Genomic DNA, 19220 nt, shown 5'->3' with positions numbered 1-19220 from the left:
ATGAACTTGGTGAGTAATTAAGAGATTTTGGTGCTTTAGATTTGTCTTACCTTTTTATATACAATACCATCTTTATAAAGGGAAATCTCATTTAAATGTTACTGCAAAGAAGATGATGAGTAAATCTTTGCAAACTTTGAATAAAACCTAGTCTGATTAAACACCGTATATCCAGTACTCAGTCAAATCATTAATTGCAAAAAAGTCAGTAAAAAAGTTTTTATTCAACATAATAAATCGATAACTTATTTCTTAAAATACTTATTGATCATAAAATAATAGGATTACAACACAAAGGAGTATTTAAATAATAATACCAAATATTTTAACATCTCAAAGTGCTTTTCCCTTACATTAGAATGAAAATGAAATAAAAACGTTAAATAAATAATGAGAGAATTAATGGAGGACGAAGTACATTGATAAACTGGGAAAAGGTTGTATCATTGTTACATCACGAGGTTCTCAATAACTTCTGGAAATCATTGACTTAATATAAGTAACTGCACTGAGTGGGAATGTTATCACATACATTTATGCTTTTCCGTTAATAAATCTAGATCACAGACGGTTATAACATACTCTTTTCCCTTATTGACATTTTTCTCGTTGCGGGTGACTCAAATTTTCAATATAATACTTTGATAATATGCTACTAACCGCTTAATCGTATAATTTGTTGTTTTTAACACATTAAGAATACTTTTTGCCTTTGTAAATTCTCTGCGCAAACTTCCTTAGTTTCTACAGCGTACAATAGTATGCTAATATTAAGCTTGTAAAATGCGTAAGGAAATTGGTAACGCGTCAAATGCGTCGTGTAAGTCTTAAAAGCGTCGTACGCCGGTTTAAGGTTCCTCTGCTTTCGATCCTAGTCTCTTCATCGCGCAATCCATGTGGGAATGCAGAAGCAAAATTTGAAGAGCGGGTTGCCACAGGGTTTCCTGGGTATCTCACTGGCTGCTCCTTCACTGGATAGGATGGTGACCGGAGGGGACAAGCGCAGAGGGGGAGCCTCGTCTCACACAGTCTGGAGATGTCTCCGCTGTTGGTTTCCCGCTACCAACAACACTCCCATGTTCATGCCCACATTGCCCCACTTCAAAGTCTCGTTTATCTGAAACAAAATTCAATCACTCATTACCCGGTATTTTATCTTATCCTATAGCACATGCAGATCTTTACATAGTAGGACTGATACAAACAACAATATAATTATCATCGAGTTTCTTGTCAGTTGTGATTATATGCTTCAATTTTCATTTCAATTTATTTTTCAGACAAAGATGTGCTTAAAAATTCTAAATGCATATTATTTTAATTAATTTATGTCAATAACACAAACTTGCATTTTTTATCTTATTTTTTTACATCACAATATTTTATAACTGGCATCATGACTTTGGCAGATTACCAAATACTCAATATTTATTTACAGTCAGTGTTAGGTACATCGGAACTAGGTGAAGGATTTAGTCACATTTCTAAATGAATCATCATCACTAGTGTCATTCATTTAGTTTACATAAGTGTTAAAAACATTAGATATAAAATATGTTCCATGTTGTTTTATAAAGAAATGTAAACATGTATTTAATAATTTCGTGAATTGACGTTTATTTTCGCACCGATATAAATAGAGAAATGGGTAATCGGGTCAGCTTAGGGTAAGGTTAGTACGGAAATAAATCGCATTATAAACAAGGAGTAAGGCTAATCGATTTCGAAACATAACAAAATGGGCGTTTCCCGCGCTTGCGCTTGACAAATTAACTGGCGCGGCGTGGCTAGCGTTCCAAAATGCACGTCCACATGTTCGCAACCGTAAACAATAAATTATTTAGGGAAATGGCGAAAATGTAAACACGCAGCATCTAAATTCTCATATTTATCAATTCTCAGATACTCAATTCATTGATATTCTAGCTTGTGCATAAATGAAAAGCACAATTATTATTACATCACAAATACTGCTTTTAAACAAACATGGGTTTGGTTTCATATGAATGAAAAACATAAAAATGATGTGAATTTGATATACTGTGTACAATATTTAACGAAGTTTTGTACAATATTTAAAGATTTTTTTTATAGTGTTGCTCATCGTTATTACGCGCATTTTTATGCATCGTTTGCGATCGTCATCACAAACATAGGCAGGAAGGGTAGGAAATGTATTTATAATATTATTATTCCGAAACTACGGCCACGCATGCCGAATGAAATACTTAAGCTGCAAAATCGCCTAATTTGTGAATTCCATTAATTGCCTGCACTCGTTATATTTATTTTCAAAAAAGTGCATTGTTCAATCTTTTCAAAACAATAATTAAATACCGTGCAGCGTGAAAACATTTGTTTTATGACATTTTATTTATTCTTACTAAATTACAGATTTATGATGAAACAGTCTTATTATAATTTCAAAAACCATTTACGTCAAATCGTTAATTACTATTTATATTTTACAATTTTTAAATCGATACAAAAATTTTAACAGCCCGTGTTCATAAATAATACTATTTTTTATAAGGTGTGTCCGCAATGTCACACATACACAGTTTTATATTTGAATTTCTGATGATGCGAGTTTTTCCGCAATTCATGATTTTCATAAATAGAACTACGGTCTATTGGCGATAAGTTCGAACAATCCAATCTTACTGTGCTAAGCGCTCTGGGCAAGCTGGGCAATCTGGGCACCAGACGACCAGACGGATCACAAGTCACGCGCACTTGTATGACGCACATTGCGCCCGAATGTATCACACAATCGTGTGGAATGCCGTGATTTTTGACGCTAAGCTGTTTAAATTTAGTCAACTCGCCTTTTTGTTTTCTAAATCCCTGACTATCGTCAGTTGCGGACATGCACAAGACGAATCACGATCAAAACCGTTGAATTTAATCGAGTACGTGAGAACATTTTCAGAGATAGTTGCAAGGCTGAAATTTCTAGAAACGAGTGAAATCTTCAGGACTGTAAAAAACACGTTCTCTTGTCTGTATTTAATATTATTATAGCATGACAATATCAAAAATGGGCGGAGTGCCATTACCGTGTGATCAAATAATGGCTTTGTGCCCGAATTCGATATTTTAAATGTTTTCTGTTATTTAAGTCGTCGTATGACTCTGAAATCATTTTCGTTCAATATCGTATCTAGAATCGATAATTATACAATTAAAAGTAGTTTTTATTCAAAGGTCAAGATTGTTGAATTTATAATTGGCGTGTCGAAATAAATTATATAGCTGCATTCTTTGGCGATAGAAGTTTATGGCCACATTGTATAAAATCTACTAGAGCTAAACGAATTGCCAAGTACCTAGTACCTAGTCTAACTAGACAAAAATAAAATATCGGCGTGTGAAAAATACCGGTTTTGTCTCTATGTAGAAATACCAACGAAAAACGAGGCTTTAATTATTCAACCAATAATGAGGCCTGATTTTTAAAAAATTGAACATGTAATCATAAACTGTCAAGTTCTTAGTAAAGGTACAATCACGCTTCCGATAACCGGCAAAATATTGACAAGATATTGGATCATCGGAGCCCACAAAATGAAATGTCTACAGTGTACTGGCATCGTGCAACGGGTCACGACTGTCACGAGTCACTTGAACCACGTTAATAAGTCCACGAGGTCAGCGCCCGCGCCCGGTCGCGGTCGCTACACAAGTCGGGGAAGGTTGCGGACGTTTTGGGCGCCCTGAAAATGATAGGCAAGGGAAACACGGACATAATAAAACCTTCAAAAGGTAAATCCCAAAAAGCCTCACCGTTTAAGCAAACTGCACCACTTCGAGATGCAGCTGTCAAACGATGTTCCACATCGCCATCGGCCACGTGACCTGAAACCAAAGTTTATGTTTTTGGGGGACAAAACTAAACAACAATTCAATGAGATTGAAATGTCAAATGGCGTGATTATGAAATGCATCAACGAGTGAATTCGACACTTTTACTAATGAGGATATAGCTTGGTGATTGTTGATCTGCGCCTTCTCCAGTCCTGCAAAGCTTTGGGGTACACAAATGAGCTTCAACGGCACTTGACAATAATAATTAATAGTTTGATGAATGAATACATTATGATTATAATATACTATATCTGTGATACCTTGTATGTATTGAAATAATACGACTACTAATATAATATTATTCAAATGGTGTTTCTCACCTGTCTAGAACGAGCTTGTTCCGGTGTCTCTCCATATCGGCACCAATGGACGAAGTGCAAACTGTTATGCCAGTTCCTGTCATAACGACTTCTCGCTACAGTGTCAATCTGTAACAATAGACAAATTCATTAACATCGTGTTATCTTCCGGTTGTGTGATGAGGCTACGAGCGTGGCATAATGTGCATTTCTTTAGTGGATTGTAGGAACGTAATAAAACGACCTCAAGGGAAATTAGATGAACGCGGAAAAATCTCGCGAGTGAGGACAAGTCTCAAGGTGCATAATGTTCTCTGAAGTGCTTAAAATATATTTTCGATTATTTACCCTTTCAATTAATTACCTGCTGATCTATTTGACAATATTAGATGTGTATAGTCAACGGCAGTTTATTTTGCGCAATCCATTCGCATTTTTAAGAAATTCCAATTGTAAACTCAGTCATCTCGTAAATCCTTTAATTTTCACTTTTATCTGTGAAATGCGTGTAATTTATTTCGAAGGTATAATTGCGACCATTTTATGTCTCGACAAGGTCTTGGCAATTCTTACCCATTTTCCGGAATAAAATATTTAAATTAATCTCGATAACATTACCTATGTTCTGCCGTATATACAAGTTGAAATTATCGTTTTATTAATCTAGTAAAATGACATTATCGTTTTGAAGTTTTTATTAAAAATAAAAATGTGATCTTAAAATATAGACGAAACTCGGAGAAAAATTGGCCGCGAGTAAATTAGATTGAATGATTTATTTGCGGTGGGTCTTCATTCTTGATAGTGTTTATTGTGGAATTTCACCCAATATTTAGTCTCTAAAACTATAAACAATAGACTAAATCTGTTACAAAACATTGTCTTTATTTCTCATAACTTTCGGTGTTTACATTAAAAATAAGTTTTTAGTTGACTCAACCTTGGTCTTCGGATTAGTTTATTACTATAACGCCGCGCCGCGCCCGTTTTAAAAGAGGCTTTATTCTATTTTTATAACCGGAGAACATCACGTAACACAAATCGACCTTTGAATAACGCGAAACAACGTTTTCCCTGCCACACGCCACACGCCATGCGCCGCGCCGTCGAGACTCGACAGTTAGAATAATTATAATGTTTACACATACGTGCATGGATAATAATGTGCTGTGATAGTTACAATTTCGGATATCAGTGGATTTTGACCATATTCTCGGCAACCGAACGAGCACCTACTGTAACTTTTTAACAATTATTTTTCAAATCTGTTTCTACGTAATCGAAACGAAATACTTATGTGAAATTCCATCTCTTATTAAATTTATGTTGATCTTACAATGTATTTTTTTAATGGAATAACCCGCTAAGCCTCTTCTGCAGAGGCTTGTCAGCAGGTGGGAATATCACAACACCCAGACCAATTGAGAAAAAATCTTTCTTGCAACTAGCGGGAATCGAACCTGCGACGCTAGCTTCACAGTTAGATGTCTAACCAACTGCGCCACGGCGCCGTATAATATACGAGGCCGATGAAGAATACAGTTCTGTGTGTGAAATAGAACCCGAACCCTGGACGAATGTTTTCACGAGCTCTCAGCTAAAAGTCCCGAATAAAATAATCGAGTAGAGATAATTCCACCTCGTTGTCTAGTGGTTGACGCGTCCGCCTCCCATTCTTGAGGTTCTAAGGTCGATTCCCGGCAGGGTAGACATGAAACATTGATTTTAAAAGTTTTTTGAACTGCAATATTTCATTGTTCCCGGGCTGGCACTTGAAGCGCAAGACTGATCACCTTACCTTCATGTAACAGATAATTGAACTACGCTGCATTTGGTTTACCAATGCATTGTCTTCTAAGAAGGACTCTACAGTATTCATTTTCATCTTTTAAGTTTTCTATCAAAACGTGGCAACGCAATTACTCGTGAAATTGTATATCTTATTACCTTTTTCTTATGAATGGTGGAGAAATCAAGAAGAAACTGCAATATTATCATGGTAATTATGTACAATATTGAGTAACTGGAATAACTCAGTGACGTCTTTTTAAGCTTCAGTGATTTGATCATTAGATAAAACGATCGATTCCTCGACCTTCGTGCCTTATATTAGAAATAGAAAGTGACTTGAATTAATTGCGCATTGTAATCAACTAATAATGTTTGTTTGTGTACCCATCACGATTTGAGATGTTTCTGCAACATGGTAAATCTGATTCATGTTAAAACATGCACAATTTTATTCTGGATAATAACTAAAGCAATTATAAACGAATTCGTCAGATGAATCTCGATAACCTCGATATGCAAAAGGTAAGCGGCCACTAACATGTTCACAAAATACATTAAAATTGTCAACATTAATTAAAAATAACCATACCTGCATATACATAAATAATATGTAAGTTGAATTCGTAATATTTTGGTATGCATTATGATAAAATCAACACATGTTGTTTAATGACGTCCATTCTAGAATATTCCTTAACATTTTTATAAAACATACATAATATTGTAATGATCCCTAAAAAAAAAAAACAGCTTGTACCAACCTTTTTCATATTATAATGATTCTGTTGACAAATCCTCGAGTAAAAGTACTGTGCATTTCATATTATTATCATGACGTAATAATCTGCGTTTTAGTTCACAGTAACATTTATTCTCTTTACAAACGTTAAAACGCTGACCAACTTACAGAATGCAAACATCAATTTTACATACCGCGAACGAACGATGTAGACTCTAAAAATGGGAAATAAAATACAGGCATATTGGGCGAGAACCGAAAATTGCAACACTCTCAACTCTTCTTTAGCAGGACAGGCGGACAATGCGCCGATTAACCGAGCAGAGACAAAAGGAAAAGCTGGCTGCTGAATTCCGCGAGGTGTTCAGAATAACATAAAAAAGTTTTGTATAGCGCACAGCTACTCCGCTTGGCTTGACTCTAGTTAACCGAACGCTTTCACCTCAAGCTGCACCTGAAGAAGCTGTATATAATGAAGCGATGCAATGGCCGGTCATCGTGTCTGTGTTTGGTTAGAACTCACCTTAGAGCGAATATCCTTCTCGGAGTTGGCCTGCTCTTGCTTGTCGGCCACATTGTTGATGCGTATAACTGTCCCCTTCTTCCAATACGACGTCAGCGTCGTCTTATAGACCCTTTTGCGCTGGGACTTCTCGTTCAGCGTATATATCTCTATCTGTTCGGCATTTTTGGTCTTTTCTGCATAAAAAACATATAAATTATTCCTTTACCTTCTGTTCCACTTTTTGTCCTTTTTTGGTTTTGTGAAGGAAGATCGGGGGATATATGAAAGTGGTTGGTATTTGGACTGCTAGGTAAAGGGGAGATACGTGAAATTTATGTGCAATAGATAAATAAATGTTTTAAATTACTTGAATCGTGTTGATAGTTGCAAAAATGAATTTAAATAAATAAAGTATGGAAAGGAGGAAATAAGGAAAGGTGGGCATTAAGTAGGCTTTGTATTCTGATATGTGTTTATGTAGTAAAATGGAGTATTTGTTTATTGAAATGTACTTTCTCGATATTGCACACCGACACTGTCCTCGTCCCAGGCGGCCGGCGCGCGGCATTAAGTGCACGTTCTATTTATAGCGAATAATGAATGGTGGTGTGCGTGTACCAGCGTTCTCTGGTTGTGTTAGTGTTGTGGGTGTGTAAACACTGTGGGATATGGGTGCATCTTTACAGGAATGGATATTCCAATATTTTATCAATTTACATACTCACCTCAGTCGGTATTCAGCTTTAATAAATCGCATACTTACCTCGTTTTATACAAACCTTTCCGGATCCATCTGTAGAATTTCCATCGACAAGCCGAATTCAAAAGATAATTTTAGCTACAATCCGCTCACTTACCGTCAACTTTTAAATCCTACGACCTCGCAAACAATAATCTTTCAAAATCTCGATTCCTTAAGGACTGTTCAGCTCGAGCATGATCCTTTAAAGAATCGAGTCACATTCGTTTCCTCCATGCAATACACAGTCGCAGGATCTAAAATATCGCCGATAAGATCGATAATTCTTTTGAAGACGACACTCTACTTACCGGAAATCGGCAACTTCCTCGGCTCTAGAAAAGAAAGGGTAATTCGCGCGGCGAGCTTCCCGAAGCGGAGAATTTCGTACCTTTGCCCTTCTTCCACATGGCGACTCCGTAGCAATGATAGTCAGGAGACACGCTGGCCTCGGACGCCTCGAGGAGGGGGTCCGCCTTGATCTCCACGATGAAGCCGGACTCCAGTACAGCGCACAGTACTCCCTGCTCGTCATGGTGGAACCACTTGCTCTCGCGGAGCTTGTGGATGGCGACGGAGCTACCGAAGCGGGTCTTTTTGGGGCTGAAGAAGGCCTGCGCCTGGCTGCCGAACCTGGATAGGAGACTTCGGGGGGGCTTGCTCTGCTGCAGGGTGGGGAGGGGCGCGGGGGGGGCACCCTTCTCCCCTTTGGTTCTCAACGGGACACCTCTACAAGTCACGAAGTGCGCTTCCATTGATTTAAGTTTATTTTGTTCAAAATTCCAAGGACACCTCTCCCTTTGGAACGAAACACTCACTTCGACAGGTGGGAAACAATTACGAAATGAACTGTTTTTATATACTCTCGCAATATATCACTATTTTTGAAAATACCAAGCCGGTCACTGATCCGACTAACTATCTCTCTGTAATTATTGCGAACGAACAACAGGTTTTTATAGAGTTTTAACTGTCGTCCCTTTTTTTATCGGCGCATGTAACGAATACGACACGTCTCACCGGACTTAAATCCGCACGTTGACTGAGGCGCCGCTCGCGGCACGGTGGCCTTATGAACCGCAGTCCTCCCGCGTTGCCCTCCCCATCCGCGTCTCCCCCGGCCCCCGCTCCCGACCCCGGCTAGCCGCCTCCCGCCTCAGCACGTCCACAAAATTAGCACCCAAGCAGAGTGAACATAACATGTGCTCGTTTCTGTATGTATTGTATGAAAATATGTACCAGTGCTTATTATCCAAGTTATTTAGGCGCCAAGTATGCTTTGAGTACACGAGTACTCAAGATTCCAGGTGTTGGATTAAATTATAATACCTATTATTACGACGGCGACATGGCTGTTAGTGAACTTCATCATAATAATAAGATAGAAATAATAATCGGAATGAAATCCCGTTGGGGTATATTGCATCACTTGAATTATAGTTTTACAGTTCACGTTTACAGCTTCTGTATAACTGATTGTAATAATTAGGTACATGAGCTTAATAAGAATGAATGAAAAACGATTTATATTCAGTTTTACTTTTTGATCTGGATTGAATACTGCCTTTTGATGAATCAGCAACAAATCTTATTTTTTAATTTCAATCATGAATAAATAAAAACAATGCAGAGATAGGTTTAGGTTTCAACACAGTCAAATAGAAAACATTTTTTCAAATTTATTGAGTATTTTTATTTCATTGATTTTCGTCATTTTTTTATCGCCTTTGAATGATAAAGATATAATTAATTCGGCATTGATGTAACCCACGAAATAAATATTTTGTTGGCAGATATAAAAAATGCTGTAACGGACATTTTATTATTATACTAAATGATATCGGTTTTTGATCGGGTTGTGGTCCTGTGGCTAGTGTCTCGGACTCACGGACCAAAGGTCTGTGGTTCGAATCCCACTATACCCCAACTTGATTCCATTTTCTAATAGTGAGTTATTTACAACTCGTTGAAAATGGCCCTCAAAATTAAATATTTGGGTAAATCATAAGAACGCAAATATTTATTTTTCCTTTAAAAAAAACTATTAAAACTAACTTTTGTCCTTTTCTTTGAAATATTTGAGTATTTCTTAAAAAACGTGCATTTTAATGTTTTTTTACCTTCCAGACTAATTCGTCATATTTTTTTCTTATGATTTGTTCTAGAATAAAATTGAATCATGATATCTAAAAAAACACGATACCTGTTGCAAAAGTTGCTATCAATTTTCATTGATTATAGCTGTTTGGAATTGAGATTCCATTCTATTGCATTATTAAATCAAAATACGTACATTTCAAGATAAGTATCCTGGGAGATAAGCATCTTGCAGGTTAAACAGTAACATACTATGGACTGTGCGTCAATTTTTCAACCATTTTAATGTATTCACGAACTCCTAACTTCTGGACCCCGATTACAATGGGAAGTTAACAAAGTTATCTTCAATCGTTCATAAAATTAGATCGAAAATTTGCAGGATCTTCGTCAGTAACCTGTAATTAACACGTGTTTTTTTTTATATATTTATTTTTTACATGGAAATTTTACTTTACAAACAATTAAATACACTGTTTGTGATGAAGATGGATTGGCAAGGGTTAGCTCGAAGTCTTATGTCTTGATCGTGTTTATGAATATATTGTAAACCATTATTTTATTTCCCGTTTGACTTTACTACATCGTTTTATGTTCTTTTTGTTACATTTCTTGTACATCTTCTCCTTATATTGCTTTTTCAAATTTTAAAGATTACTTGCTATACTTGTTATTCCTTCTTTATTTTTTCTTTTTTCTCTGCTGCCATTGGCATGTTTTTTACTTTTAAACTACTTTTAATTACTTATATTATATATGTTAATAAAATCAATATATTGCTGCTCTTACTATAATGTGTCATTAATTTTGAAGATGTTTTTTAAATTGACCTAAATTTAAATTTACTGTCTTATATTTCACTTAAAGATTCTTCTCATCGTTTCTTTGAATCCCTTAAAATAAATATGTGTTTATGTTTTTCCTTTTTTTTAAATGTTATTACTATTTTATTTTATTTTTACATCTGAGCATGTTTTTCATTGTTTTTCATTCTTCATTTCCATTCTTAATTCTTAATTACTCTTACAAATTTTCTTCATTTTTAATATTATTTCCATTTGTAAATACTCACTACAAACTACAAATCTTAAAATATATTTTTTTCACTTAAATTTTAATTTTTAAACAATTTTCATTTATGTTTTCTTTTTCCTTCTCTTTTTTATACTTTCATAATTAACCTTACATTTAATTGCTTTTTAATATGGAAACTTCACTGGTCCATTAGAATTAAGTCCAATTGTGTAAAATATTAAACTTTGTAACTGTACTGTATGTTTCCTGAATAAAAAAAATAAAATAAAAAAAAATAAAATATGTTTTTTAACATAACTGTTGTAATTGGCTTAGGCCTTGTGTAATCAATAAATAAAGATAACTTTATTATCTTCCCGTTTAATCGGGGTCCTGGTTACAAATATAATTTCCCACTCGGTCTCAGATCAATATCATTTTTTTATTATTGATTGAAATATTTAAGAACCCAATTCTTGGTGGTTGATACCATACTTGCCTAAAATATAAAATCTTCGTATAATTATTGTAACATACCTATATTCAAAACGTATTTATTTAAACTTTAGGGGTAAATATAAGTCAAAATAGCTTTGACTTCAAAGGTGTAAAAAATTATAATAATCTTCCTAATGAACTAAAAAATATTAAAAATAATATATCAATAAATAAATTTACGATACGACGATGAGGTAGTTACCTCGAAACCGGTCGAAGTGTACTTTTAAAAAATTAAACTGGTTTATACAAATTTATAAACAGATAAGTGTAAAATAAATTTAAAGTTAATCTAAAGAAATTTTTGAACTCGTGTAAAAACAACATTAAATTTTAATTAGTATGAATGTATTATTGTTTTATGTTTTTTCTTTATAAATCCTACGTTTTTATTTTTCTTTTCATGTACTCGTATTTAAAATTATATAAACTCTTATAAATAAACAACTAAAATGGTGTAAGTCACTCTTCAATCACAAGAGTTAGTCTCTTTTTTTGGAGAGTTACAGTGATAACATTTACTTGATGTATAAAAGTAGATATGTTTAGAATTTTACGAAAACATGTACTTTTTATGAAATTTATAAATAATTTGAAAAAATTAAAAAAATCGAAAAAATAATTACTAGTCGTCAATTTTTTCTTGGTAAACATTTCTACTGATTTCTGGAAGTATATTGATTTATTTATACTTTTACATTGTTTGTATTCTTTTTTTCATACAGAATAATGTTCCCTCACTGGGGTGTCCCGTGCCGAGGGAAACATTTTACAAAATGTGAAACATGCCTAAGATTAGCTATTTAACAAAGTCAACATAATAATAACAATAAAAAAAACGTAATTAATCCAATTAACCTAATTATAATTAACATAATAAACAATAAAAAACAAAAATATTCATAAAAAACATAACCAATTTATATAGACCAATTTAAAAACATTCATAAACAGTGCATACATTTTACCTATTTGGCTTGATCCGCTCATCGATCCGTGCGCAACCCACCCATATACAATCCAAATATACTGAAACAGACCAGTTTGTATGTTCCCAACAATTTTACTAGAGCGAGATCTCATGCACTGTTTTACGCACACAGGAGCCGTACATATGCAAGTCAGAATTCAGAACAGGGCTATTCGCTTGCTGAATACGCCTTCTGCGGATAGTATGGATCTATTTCTCTGTTAATATCGGCAGTTTAACAGCTTCATTAACTTATAATAACAGTTTGCATTACGCGATGGGTAAAACAGCCCGTAAAGTTATGGAGGCTACAATTGTCAAATATATTATATGTATATGACAAAAAAAAGACATGACTCGCTATTCTTCGTTTCTCGAACCGTCAACATTCCTAAAAATAATCGTAATCGCAAAAAAATATCCACACACTTTTCGAGTAAATAACGAAGAAAATCTTCCGTAATTTGGCCCATTCATATTCGCATTAGGAAAAAGTATTTTGTTTCAGATTTAATTTAAAATAAATCATAAGTATCGTATTTTAATGCGTATTACTTTTCAAGTACCTAAGGTATAAGTACAAGAATGATCTTACTTACATAGTCTTAGGTACTAGTAGGGTTGCCAACTCTGTCTACCGAAAATCCGGGTAAAGTAAAAAAAAAAACTTACTAATCTTAAATAGGTATTTGTTTTAAAAATTACGTACAATATTATTAAATTTTAATAGTATCCAATTGGCCAAAATAGCATCATAAAACTCTTTACAAATATATTTTAAATTGGTGCACATCTGCATTTCTGTTTTTTTTTTATTTGCAAAACAATCTACTCCATTTGTTTCGCTCACCACAACTTCACGAACTTCTCACAACTAACACTAGTCGATTCTTAGAGATTTTAAGTGCGTTCCGGGAGTGAATGGTTTAAATAAATAAAAGCATATTTCCGGGAGAGTCCCGGAATTCCGAGAGGGTTGGCAACCCTAGGTAGGTACTAAGCTAATGTATTACTGTATGCTCGTAGCGATGCAAATATGGGCGCATTGCCATATCGTGACGTGGCACATAATATGTAAGTACATTTTTTACTGTCTTGTTTAAGATTTTTGCAAACGTCAAATCGCGTTACAGATTTTTCAAATCTTATTTGATTTTGTGATCTTCGTTTGCTGTTATTTATCTCGTAAAAATTGACAAAGCCTAGTGACGCTTAAAAATATATGCGTCGAAGAGCGGTTTGATGAATGGGTATTTTAATAAAGTTTTGCTTTCACTCTTTCGCAGATGCTTCTCCAAATATAGTGCGAAAGAGACAACTGCATGTCGGACTGATTATGCTTAGCATAAACCTCAATAATTCAAGTATCGTATTTCCGTTTTCCTCACTGCAAAATTTAAAAACAGTTTTTTTTTTTTATTAAAGTTATTTGTTATCAGTTAAAAACACTTTTTTGTTATCAGAATGAAATTTTCTTTATAGGTGCCGTTTGCGTTTTTCAAAAATAGTTATCATTTTGGTATACCGCACATCCGAAGACAGCAGATTATAGGCGCTTTGATGTGTTTTTGGATGGCCCGAGCTCCTATTAAATACAATTTATCAAAAAAATAATAAACGCACTACGGAGACACGCCAATGGTGGATATCTATCGTGTGTAAAAAAATAATCGCTCTAATAGCCATAATCCAGGGAGAAAATTCGTAAATACGTTTGTACTGAAGAAAAGTCAGACCCATTAATTACTGTGATACTTATTTTTTACTGAATGATATCCCACAGTTTTACACTGCTCGTTAGATATCTGTGCATGACCTTTTCTAAGGACTGTAGTCTCGTATAATATCCCATCCATTTTGTTATTAGTTCAACACCCCACAGTCGTTATAAGTCATTGTTCACTTTCTATAATAATAATATACTAAACCACATCTTACTCTGTGATCTCTGATTTGATTGCGTACAATGTCTCCCAATGGCACCTAAATATTTTTCATGTTGATTTTATTTCATGTCATTTCCTTTCGGTTTTGTATACTTCCGAGTATAATGTCATGTGCGTAAATGTAATGTACATTTTGTGGGGTAATTACTACACTCAGGTAACTTCAAAATCAGGATTTTTACGTTAACCACTAAAAACACGTTTTTGTATATTTCTCCATTAATGCTGCTCAGCCGAATCCTGCGTTCGAAAGGCACTTTTGTGAAGTAAAAGAGCTGAAACCTTCATAATTTAGGTGAGATTCATCCGGCTGAACCAAATCACCTACGAGGCAACGCCTGAAAACAATTTTCCAATTTTTATACTTCTTCTTTTACCAGTTAGTAGATTCAGCAATGTTTTGAGTATGTCCAAATGTCTGCAGACCGGCTTTTTTTTCTCCCTTGGGAGTTATTCCGATCTAAATTTGTTGCGACAGAGAAAGAAAACATTTTTGAGAAGGGAATATGGAAATCAAAGCATTTACAGGGCTTATGACCTGTCATTGGCTGGCTTAAGCTTTTTTTTAAGCCACCGATTTTTTATATTTTTTTACAACCAGTATTTTGAAAAGTTTTATTTTTTGCCTAAGTATTTCAAATATAAATTACTATTCATGTAAAAAAAAATGAGCACAATTAGAGATATTTGATTGTTTTCCATTTAAATAACTAGTTATTGTATTGCCATTGTCTAACATGGGATAGACCCCGATCTTGTCTTGAATTAGTAATTATAATTATTTTTTTTGTCCTAACTTTAATTTTCTTTAGTTGTATTCTATTTTAATTGTAACTGTATATATTGTAAAGAAATGTATTAACTATTGTTAATTGGACTTAGTAAGTCCGTAAAAAAATAAAGAATAAAAACTAGATTGACTTTGTGATTTGTTAACTATAGTCAATAATTCTAAGATCTTTCGTATTTATATTTTTGTAATTCCTTTATAGTAAATAAGTTAAAGTTCCTATTGCGTATATAAAAGAACAGTTTCAAATAATGTATAATGTAAAACATAACAACGGACAAAAAAAGCGCTAAAAATTAACAAATTTACTTATTAAATGTATTTTTTTATATTTTTTTATTTAAACTTATAATTAGAAATCAAACACTGATTTGAGTCTACTGAATACTTTATTTTATTTTTACAAATATAAACATATAAAAATATAATAAATCTAATTTAACTTTTATTTTTATATGTTTATATATGTAAAAATAAAATAAAGTATTCAGTAGACTCAAATCAGTGTTTGATTTCTAATTATAAGTTTAAATATGGAGTTCTACAAAATAAACACCAAATCAATCAATATTTTTTTATTATTTTTATTTGGGAAATCAACAGTTCTACATACATATTTTAGTAAACATACAGATATAGTGTATAAACTCAGAACTAATAACAGATTTCCACATAGTATACAAAGTTAGTAAAGAAAATATATTACATATCAAATAAATACATACAATTTATACATATAAAAATGTTATTTTCATGTACTTTAAAATGTTATTCCTTTTATTAAATTGTGTTTTATTCTATTTAACACATTTTTATAAATTCGTACGGTTTAACAATAAAAATGCATAATTTTGGGTGTTTTGAAGTGAATTTAACTTATTTAAATAAGTTTATGTTTCGGTTTCCGCCGAAACTAGGACAGACGCTGAAATTCGATTTCGGTTAAAAATCTTGTTTTGGTCGGACACTAATAAGTTGTGTGTGTTTTTTCCAAACGAAGAGAACAAAAAAAATTACAACGACTTTGTCAATGTTATTATTATTATCCTTCTTATTATTTTTTTTATTTTAAATCTTGAAGTTGGGTAACCATAAACATATTCTCTGTATGCTCTAATAAAAACAATTAATTTTCAATGCATTTCTTTTATAAGTTGTTTAATACATATTTTTTAACCTTCAGTTTAAATTTTCATTTTTTTTTCTTCATTAATAAACATTTTTTTTATCTTCATAACAACATTCATTTTACAACATACTAGTCAATAATTCTAAGCATCTTCACCTCACACTGTGCTAGCAGCTTTGGCAGCTTTATTTCCTCGATTGAACGCGAACAAAATAAGGTCTTGAAAATGCTCACATTCGTCTACTTGACATTCCATTTTGAATGCTCGTAATCAAATTAAACTATATATCTTAAGTAAAAGCGAACGCAGAATCTTATAGAGCATATTTTTTTCTTTCGAATTACGTAATCTTTACGATATTTTTTTTAACATTTTGTGCTCATTTTTATATTTGAAAAAAAAAACGCACTCAACTTATGTTAACACATAATATATTTGTAGCATTCATGGAGAAGTATACAAAAAAATATTTTTACTGGTTAATTTAAGTTTTTTAAGGTTTTTAGTTAATTTTAGTAATTACCCACGTATTTATAATTTTCACACAGTAAAATTAGATTTTGGCTCATTTACTCTTTACACTTATTTGTTTATAAATTTGTATAAACTACTTAAGTGGTTTGTACAAATTTATAAACAAATAAGTGTAAAATGTCATACCACAAAGTGAAAAATGTTTTTGATAACAATAATACATTTACTCTTTGTTTACGAAATACGATGTTTTACTGGGTCTCGACGATTTTTTAATTACAAAATCACTTCTACTTTTCAAGAACATGAATTATCATAATGCAAAGGTGAAATTCCTGTGAAGATCCCGATTTTCGTTGATCCATTACAAAAACTCGTTAAAAACCATTAAACTCTGAAAGACATTACTTGCTGAGGAGATTTTATCGCCGTTTCGTGTTTATAAATAAATGTTTGCTTTTCTCAGCTTTTACAAGCCGCCATTGCTAGCAGTGCCGGTTTGACGTAAATGAAAGTGAAGCGAATAATTTACGATGTTTTTTCTCTCGCGTTTAATAATTAGTCTAGATTTTAATTCTCCGACTCTCGTAACCCTTTATATTAATAAACTTGTTATGCAATATTTCGCGCAAACAAAACTGTCCATGTCATTTTAACATCGAGTTACGATAGTCTGTGCCAGAAGCCAGAATCCATCATAACCGAATATTTAAATAAGTAACAATATTTTGAGTTTGTCCATATTTTTGTAGACAAGGACTGGATTCAATTCCCCGGGGAGCTTTTAACATTAACATATTACAACAGAGACGAAGAATATCTACAGGGCTTATGACCTGTCATTGGCTGGTTTAAGTGGCCACTTTACACACTGTGCAACATTCACCATTTTGCCCGTATTCGAACACCTATATCCCTTCAATTCTTTCATCTGTTGATGTTTGTGAAGTTACAGAGCTAAAACCTATATTAATGGTATATACATATAAACGGTAATATAGAAGTCTAGGCTAAGGGCTTATGACCTGTCGTTGGCTGGTTTAAGTAGCCACTTTACACACTGTATCATTTACCATTCTGCCCATATTTGAACATCTATATCCCTTCAATTCCTTTTAGTTAATTTCTATATTACCTTCTCTAAAATGTTCTTTATCTCTGCTGTAATATGTTAATGTTTAAAAAATAGTTCTCAGTTTCACATTATACGGCATGAACAATTGATGGGAAATAAGAAATGGAGCATTTCAGTCGCTTTTCATAATAAGGAACTTCAGCCCTACGGGAAATTGGAAACAATAAATGTTTTCTTACGTGCGGTAAAAATTTGAGCATTAAATTGTATGGCAATGTTTCCTGAAATGTTCGAAAAAAAAAAACGGACTACTTTGAACGACGTCACTGGTTCATATGAATCAACCTATGATATGAGAGTTATGGGAGATTTCCGGTAAGCTTGACATGGATGGGCCAATGGGAAGAACTGAATGAGAATAAGCGGAAAAGAACCTCTGGCGTCGCATGCGGAGTTATTTCAGAAATACAAAACTTTGAACAGTCGTAGCGCTGATAATACGATGTGTAAAAATATAATCAAATTGTTATGGCTTAGTTAATTACTCTATTAACAAAAAAAAACACTGAAATTCCTCATTGTCTATTATTATTATGTGTTGCAAATTTATACGTATCTCTTTCTTTCCTTCGGGAGTTGATTACTGTTTGAGATATGCAGGAACATAATCAGTTCATGGTTTTCCTCTTTGTTCTAATTCTCAAAGCACCTTCTTAATACCCACCCTCAATTTCTCGCTCTCCTCTTACTCATATAGTGTCCATGCGGCTCGTTCGTGGAATCATCTCCCATCCACTATCAAAGATGTTACTACAGTATCTCTGTTTAAATCACGTCTGAAGAAACATCTCCTTTCTCGTCCATAATCTCTCCTCCTTTTCTCTTTATTCCCTTTTCCCATTGAATAACAGTATTGTTTTCAAGTAATTTATATACAAATACAGTTATTTATATTTGAGTATATCTTTTGCTTTTTATTTTATTTTCTACTGAATATGTTTTGTTACTTGAATTACAAAAATAAAACTTTTATTTTAATGGTTGGTTGGAAGAAATTGCCATTTGGCAATAAGCCCGTCTATGTATCATTTATTTTATGTACAAAAAGCTAAATGAATAAATTTAATAAATTAAAATATATATTTTAATATTGACATACTGCTTTTGAGGTTACTTACATGAAATGAGGTTACTTACAAAAATAAAATATTTAAAAAAAAACAATGGTTGCTTACTTCTGCAAAGGTGAAGCGAGGAGAGGGGAAGAGGGAGTTCGATACACCGTT

General features: G+C 33.3%; 2 protein-coding genes across 5 annotated transcripts in view; one reads left to right on the top strand and one right to left on the bottom strand.

The window, feature by feature from the left end:
* Positions 1-19220, top strand: part of Prp16 (ATP-dependent RNA helicase l(1)G0007) — a 160337-nt gene that overhangs the window by 17123 nt on the left and 123994 nt on the right. The window contains exon 1 of one of the 3 annotated variants that reach the window (XM_088233087.1): positions 5186-5403. The exons of 1 other annotated variant lie outside the window; for it this stretch is intronic. In XM_088233087.1, the coding sequence (XP_088089213.1) occupies positions 5329-5403 (75 nt within the window). In that variant the 5' untranslated portion in view covers positions 5186-5328. Of the gene's footprint in view, positions 1-5185; positions 5404-6358; positions 6480-19220 lie in introns of those variants that run through there. One more of the 3 variants, XM_088233088.1, reaches the window with a different exon arrangement.
* l(1)G0469 (lethal (1) G0469 NlpC/P60 domain-containing protein) lies at positions 205-8984 on the bottom strand. 2 transcript variants are annotated; one of them, XM_088233091.1, is made up of 5 exons: positions 8332-8984; positions 7220-7395; positions 4188-4295; positions 3787-3858; positions 205-1117 (listed from the first exon to the last, which is right to left on the bottom strand). In XM_088233091.1, exons 1-4 carry the CDS (start codon positions 8693-8695, stop codon positions 3823-3825), a joined length of 684 nt encoding a protein of 227 aa, XP_088089217.1. In that variant the 5' UTR covers positions 8696-8984; the 3' UTR covers positions 205-1117; positions 3787-3822. The 2 variants fall into 2 exon arrangements, with proteins under 2 accessions (XP_088089217.1, XP_088089216.1); XM_088233090.1 differs by lacking the exon at positions 3787-3858.

Source organism: Micrasema longulum, unplaced genomic scaffold (genome assembly GCF_059751315.1).
Source record: "Micrasema longulum isolate JH-2025_06_02 unplaced genomic scaffold, ASM5975131v1 h1tg001055l, whole genome shotgun sequence".
NCBI lineage: Eukaryota > Metazoa > Arthropoda > Insecta > Trichoptera > Brachycentridae > Micrasema > Micrasema longulum.
The sequence above is the reverse complement of the archived record's forward strand: the minus strand, read 5'-3'. Positions and strand labels throughout refer to the sequence as shown.